Here is a 7131-nt window from a genome sequence, read left to right as displayed (position 1 = left end):
TATCGGATATCGGCCAAAATCCCAATATCGTGCATCCCTAGTTGTTTTATTATAAGCCCCCCATGGATGACAAAGCTTCTAACACTATATCTACTTCAGACTCCAGACCCCCAACAGAGGAACATCAATTCTGCCCCCTGTATCAGTTTTAATTATTCTGGATTGATCTATATCATATTATCATAGACGTTTTCTGTTTGTTTGTTTTTATTGCTTTACTTTCCATACAGGTATTTATGATATTAATCAATAAAATATTACAGGCTGCTGGTTATTGTTAGATATGTTCAAATCATCCTTTCATAAATTAATAAACTGATGTTGGCTGATCATGACATCTCTACAAAGCTTACTTTCTCTGAACTATCCTTTTAGGGATTTTTTTGTTATGTTTTTACAAAATTAAATCAGGATTTCCTTCTGTGTACCAAATTTCGCCACAAATGCACCCAGACCTGGGCTCTTTAATAAAATTTAGCGAGGTCAGCACTAACCTGAGGGAGGTGAACTTATGTTGACCTTAGATCAGCAGCAGACTCATCTTCCAAATTAATGAAAGAGCCGTTTAAAAAATGGATTCGACCATAAATCACTTTAATCACTCCCTAATGAAACTGATGGGTGATTTATTTATTTTTCTATTTCGGCAGACAGAGGCGGGGTGGGGGCAGGACTAGTCTCAGCAGGTTTCTATCCAATCTTTTTGTCCCTGAAGACCTTTGAATGAAATGGAGAAAAAAAAAACTGTCGCAATTACAGCTATTTTCCAAAGTGACATTTAAGAAAACAAGATTTATTCTCACATTAGTCTAAAAAGGTATTTTTTTTTCCTGCTCTTTTCAGAACTTGTGCAGAACATAACATCTCAGCCCAGGCATCATAGGGAAAAATAATATCCACTTATTTTAGTCCCCATTCACAAAGCCTTTAAGGCAATAACCAATACTGACCTCCTCCCTCGTCATATGCATCCACTTACAGTACAGATGTAGGCCAGTGGCTGCTATGACTCATCCCACATTTACAGTTTACATGCCTAAAGTAATTATTTTCTAATGTGTTCATTCACATCAAATTTGAGCAACATGCAGCAAACCCAACACTGCATATCAGAATGGGGAGGATTAATGAGCTTAAAATTTGTATGAAGTAAAGCGCAGTTTTCTGCCAGAACTCAGCAAATGCCTAGGAATTAAAACAATGGAAACAATATTTACATTATTTTAAAAAGCTGGATTTCCACCAGAAGCAATTTTTACCCTGACATTGGAAGAACAGTTATGATGGCAAGGCAAGGCAAATTTATTTGCATAGCACAATTCAGTACAAAGACAATGCAAAGTGCTTTACATGATTAAAATGCAGGAAGATAAAACAGAATCAAAGCAAGTACCGGTAGGAAAAAATAAAAAATAAATAAAATAAAATAAAAAATGCAGAAACAAAAAGGACTAAAGAAAATATGTTTCAGTTGAACTGTTTAACTAGAACAGTCGAAGGCAATCCTAAACAAATGTGTTTTTAGTCTTGATTTAAAGGAACTCAGGTTTTCCGCACTTTTACAGTTTTCTGGAAGTTTGTTCCAGATAAGTGGAGCATAGGAACTAAATGCTGCTTCTCCATGTTTAGTTCTGGTTCTAGGTGTGCAGAGCAGGCTGGAGCCAGAAGACCTGAGTGGTCTGGAGGGTTGATACACTGATAGCAAGTCTGTGATGTATTTAGGTGCTAAGCCATTCAGAGATTTATAAACTAACAGAAGTATTTTAAAGTCTATTCTCTGAGATACAGGGAGCCAGTGTAAGGACTTTAGAACTGGGGTGATGTGCTCTACTTTCTTAGTCTTAGTGAGGACACAGGCAGCAGCGTTCTGGATCAGCTGCAGCTGATGTATATAAGCATTAAAACCAATTAAGAAATATACATTTTTCTGAACTAAGGAGGTTTGTTAAATCCCCTGTGTCAGGAAAAAAAATAGATTTTCCAATTCTGAATCAATTCTCATATTAATTCCTAAAGATTGATTCAGATTCAAGATAATGAAAAAAAAATTTCAACTGCCCTAACATGCACCATTAACTGCTATTTATTAATTTGCTGTTAAAATTTATTAAATATAAGTTTTATCATTATGTTGCATAACTACACCGTCTAAAACAGGTATAAATAATGTTTTTGATAACAGCAGTCCAATTTAACATCAGAACAGATCAGATAAGAAATTATTGATTCTTAATCTAATATGAATCGATTCTTAAAAATGTTATCAATTTGCAGCCCAAATCTGCAACATCATTTTTGTCTCGAACAAACAGAGGAGCTTTTATCACTACTATTCTTATGTCATTTGGCTAGTTAGGTATTTATTTTAAAATGTAGAAAAATAAAATATTAAAATCCCTTTTTCCTTTACCTTTGGGGGATGTACATGGTCAACCTCCTGGCAATATTATTAAAGCCACTGAGACTAAAATTAGCCTGATATGCACTCAAACCAACACCTACCTTACATTCTACAGAGTGGATGGGAAAATGTTTGGGGGTAATTATTATTTCCTTTGAACAAGCTTTCTTTGTTTTTATGTTGCCTTGAGAGTCTGGACTCTTTTAAAAAGCAGCTTTGTGAAACATTTAAGCTCTGCCTGTGGAGCACTCTGTAACTATGCTTAATTTGCTTTCTTAAAATATGGTGTTTTACAAACATTATGCAATTGAGTGCAGAGGAGGAACTACAAAATTCTTCACTCAAAGCACCCCATTCATTTCTGCAGGTAGATCACATATTATCCGCATATTGGATTGTGCACTCAGCATGATCAAATAGTGTGTCATCAGATTGTGAGTTTGTGAGACTGATAAATGAGGAGTAAGTTTAAAATAGCAGCTTCTGTTTGTGACAAGACTTTGCCATGCCACTCATCCTTCCCTGTTCCAAACCTGCAACACTATAGCCGCTTTAAAAATGATATAGGTTGAAAACTCCTTGTCAATTACAACAAATATATGTCATGATGTTTCTTTTGTAGAGATGTGTAGGCAATCAAAAGCTCCAATGAATTGTCCGGGCTGCAAATTACCTTTCAAAATAGGCCTTACTGCATTGTTTGGGTCGGTATTAATATAGCGTGCATACAAACATTTCTTACAACACAGCTTGGATCACAAAGCTCAGGGTTAACTGGTAAAATCTCCACCAGCCTGCCAGCTCCCTTTGAAATATTCCAGCATTGTCAATATGGGTAGAGGTAGTTCAGGAAGAGCACAATTCAAGCAAGACTGCACTTGGAAACCTAACATGGCTGATGAACCAACCATCCCTTCAGGCCAGGAAATCCTCATGGTCATTAAATACAAGCCCATTTCACACTGCACCATCTGTAATATCCTCTGATGAGGGTGAAGCCATTGTTACACAATAGATGTTTTCTGCACCACTTTGCACTTACTTTGATCTTCATTTATGTAATTGCACAAATACCAATGAAGGAGTTGGTGATCAAGTGAATAAAGCCATTTTTTTCCCATCAGCAACAGTTTTGCAGCCTAACATGAAAGCCATGAATCCTAAATTTGGTTCAAGATTTTATATACATATACATATACAAATAAGACCACATGGGTCTTATGTGACCCATGTGGGAAATAACTTTATTTTGCACAAAAAAGCTAAGTAAACATAAGATTTCCATGTACAGTTTTTTACTGCCGTCTGTCTCTGGAGAAAGGTATCAAAAGCAAGGAACCTGATTTATATATTAACCCCAAATAAGTAAGAAAAACAGGCAAAAGTCAATAAATAATGTCATAAAACTCAGTACTCTCAAAAATGGTTGAAAACCCTGCAGATATCAAAGGTTCTTAAAGTATACAATTTTTTTCTCTTAGTTCTTTGAGATTGAACTAACATTTAATCTGTAACATTACGCTCTCCCTGCTTTTTCTCATAGTAGCTTTGCCTCATCTGTTCCTGTTTGGCTGTGACCCCATCCTGGAGAGAAATATCAGCTGTGCTCCTGCCATCAACACCTTTGTTTATAGATGTTTGAGATCTGCCTGTTTTTCAGTAAATTCCTGTTTCTCTGACTGTGACTGGCTGGATGTGCTTTTTTCATCCTCCTACATGGGAGCTGGCACAGAACTCGTCAGCCTGGCTGTGAGTTTCCTGGATGGGGCCGCCTTTTACAGTTTTTTTTGTGTCTCTGCTTCTGTCACCTTGAACCGCAGTCACCCTCAGCAGATGGCCACTCACACTGAGCCTGGTTCTGCTTGAAGGTTTTTCCTCTCCACTGTCGCTACAAGCATGCTTAGTGTGAGGGATTGCATTTGAGTCAATGAGTCGATGCAATCTACTGGTTCTCCTTACATAGAAAACTTTGAATGAATTTGTCTATGATCTGGTGAACTGTAAAGTGCCTTGAGATGACGTGTTGTGAATTGGGGCTATAGAAATAAACGTGTATCTGCTTACCTTGTGTTGCTTCCACATCACAGCCAGCGGTTTAACGTCGTGCTTGGCGTGTTTCCCCTCCTCCAAACACTTGACGCACACCGGAGCCTTGCAGCTGCAGCAATACATGCTGAAGTTTTCCGACTCATGATCCACACAGGTCCCTGCTTTCCGCGCGGTGAGCTGCGGCTGCTGTCCGCCGCTCGCCGCTCCACCAGCCGCTTGGTTCGGCGGCGGTACCAGGCGGTGTTTGGCCAACGGACCGCGGGACGGGTGGCACCGCTGCTGGCAGGCGTTACAGTAGTATACGTCGCACTGCTCGCACATCACCGTGGCGACCACCGGGTTGCGGTCGCACAGCTGACACTTCACCGCGGAGGAGGATGAAGAGCACGGGATGCCGCGGGTCTGCTGGTACCGCATCACAATGGCCTCCAGAAGCCGGTTCCGAGGAAACCCCCGGAGCCCCCGCTCGTCCAGCGAGACGCTCCGGTGGCACAGCGGACAGGTGAGGGAGCAGTTCCGATGAGGGGCGACCGGCGGAAAAACCCGAACCCCGTTTGGAGACTTGAGTTGGCAGGGAGTGTAGGAGCCGTACCCGCTGTCCGTCTCGCTATACAGACTCATTTTATCCATGTCCAGGTAATCATAGTCGGAGCTACCGGAGGCACGGCTCTGAACCGGAGTCTCCCCGTCCGGGGTCTGGACGCTGATGTTCCGGGCGCAAAGCAGGCAAACATTGTGGGAGCAGGGGAGCAGGATTGGGTCCTTGAAGAAGGAACCACAAACGGGGCATTTCAGTTCTTCCTCCATGTCTTCTGTAGCTCTGTCCGCTGAGGCTGCTGTGGTTGAAACGCTTCAGCACCGACTGCCGCGGACAGCTCCCTGCACGGCTCTGCGCATGCGCACAGCGGGGAGGGGGCGAATCTGGCTGGATTTGATTCATCGCGGTAATTTTAGCAGCGCATCACATGAAGTGACCTGTACGGAAGAGGATTAGTGCCACTGGAAAAAAAAAAAAGTTAACTGATTTTTACATATTATTTCAGTTCAATATGGGAAAAAACTGAAATTTTAGAACTGTAAATATACAATCATATGTTTATATTGCTGTTTTTATCTATTTTTTACTGCACTTTTAAAAAATGAAATTGTTTAGAGAGCTGTTCTTAACGAAATTTCTTTTTGTTTACACTTGTGTGTACAAAATAAATCTAAGACTTAGTCTGAAAAAAAAAAGTCAGAATTCTGTCTTTTTTCTCAGAATTTTGGATCTTAATCTTAAAGGGCAACATGAAGGAAGAGATGTGTGAGCACTCAGCTTCACTGACAAAGATGTGAATTGTTTGGGAGGGCCAGTAACACATTTGTGGAAAATGATAAAATTAGGCAGCTTTTTAAATGAGGGGTCCCCTGTGATGCTATTTCATTAATGGAAGAGCAGAAGGTGATTAAAACAAGAGAGCTAGTTTAGTCTCTAAAACAGACATGGCTATGGCTTGATGCTAACATCTTTGTTAGTTGTCATAATTCGGTCAGAATTCTGAGATAAAACTCAGAATTCTGACTTTCTTCCCATATTAAACTGAAAAAAAATGTAAAGATCAATTAATTTTTGTTTACTTTTTCAGTGGCCCTAATCATCTTCCATAGACATGTTATCAGAGTTTAGAGCTGACTTATATTTTCCATTAACCCTTTATAGAGCACTCAGTGAAATACTTTGAAAATCAAATTATCAAGCCAATAGTGTTATTGGAATCCAGGACAAGACTTTATTACTTTTGTAAGATTAAAAAATACAGATATTTTGGTGGCAAAAATTGTCAATGTAATAACAAGAAACACCAACTTGCCCGAATATATAAAAATAAATAATAAAAGTGCATCTAAGAAATTCATGAAAAACACTAAGAGTGGTGAAAGAAACGTGTTGTTTTTTTGTTTTTTTTTTTTGGTACAACATAACATTAGATTCTGGCACTTCAATTTTTTAGCTTATAAACCTAAATATAATTGTTAACTAGGCTTATTATCTTTTTAACGTTACTTTTTAACTATTCAATTAGCTTTTTACCTTTTTTTCTTGACTTTTTTACTTTTTTTTCCAACTTAATTTACAGTACCGGTAGGTAATATATCATTTAAGGACTCATCTAATTGGTCAAAAGCCAAAATAAGATGTACAGTCATGTAGCAGTGTCTTTGCTGAAAGGCTGGATATAGATCTTGTGCTTCTAGACCTCAGAGGGTTAAATGTGTCTCTAAGATTTAGCATGTCCTTCTAACTACTCTGAAGTAAGATAATCACAAACAATATACAGTACTGATTTAAAAGTGTGGGGAAATGTTTTTGTTCATAAAAAAAAAACAAAAAAAAAACTGAAGCCTTTACCTAACCCTCTCTATAGTGAGACCAAAAAAAAAAATAGCTTTTTTGGGTGACTTTTTAAAAAGACCAAACCAAACATATGTCTCCTGCTAAAATCGATTCACAATCTTATTGTTATTCTCTTGTTAATTGCTTTGTTTCTTCGCTATTTTAAAACACGTGGCTTTATTTTTGGTGTAGCAATACACCAATGCACAAAAAATAAAATGATATAATGATTGATAAATAGGGATGCACGATATAATCGGCCCCCTATTTTCGGCCTGTTTCGGCCTGTATCGGCCTTAAAACTGAA

At 38.7% G+C, this 7131-nt stretch overlaps 1 protein-coding gene across 1 annotated transcript in view; it reads right to left on the bottom strand.

Moving 5' to 3' along the window:
• The window catches only part of trim67 (tripartite motif containing 67), a 75962-nt gene extending 70584 nt beyond the window's left edge, over positions 1-5378 (bottom strand). The window contains exon 1 of the mRNA XM_015371720.1: positions 4466-5378. Coding sequence (XP_015227206.1) covers positions 4466-5257 — 792 coding nt within the window. The 5' untranslated portion in view covers positions 5258-5378. The remainder of the gene's footprint in view (positions 1-4465) is intronic.
• Between the last annotated feature and the right edge of the window lie 1753 nt (positions 5379-7131).

The sequence above is a fragment of the Cyprinodon variegatus genome, unplaced genomic scaffold, assembly GCF_000732505.1.
Source record: "Cyprinodon variegatus isolate N-32 unplaced genomic scaffold, C_variegatus-1.0 Scaffold64, whole genome shotgun sequence".
NCBI classification, from domain to species: domain Eukaryota; kingdom Metazoa; phylum Chordata; class Actinopteri; order Cyprinodontiformes; family Cyprinodontidae; genus Cyprinodon; species Cyprinodon variegatus.
Note: the sequence above shows the minus strand (reverse complement) of the source record. Positions and strands in the feature narration are given on the sequence as shown.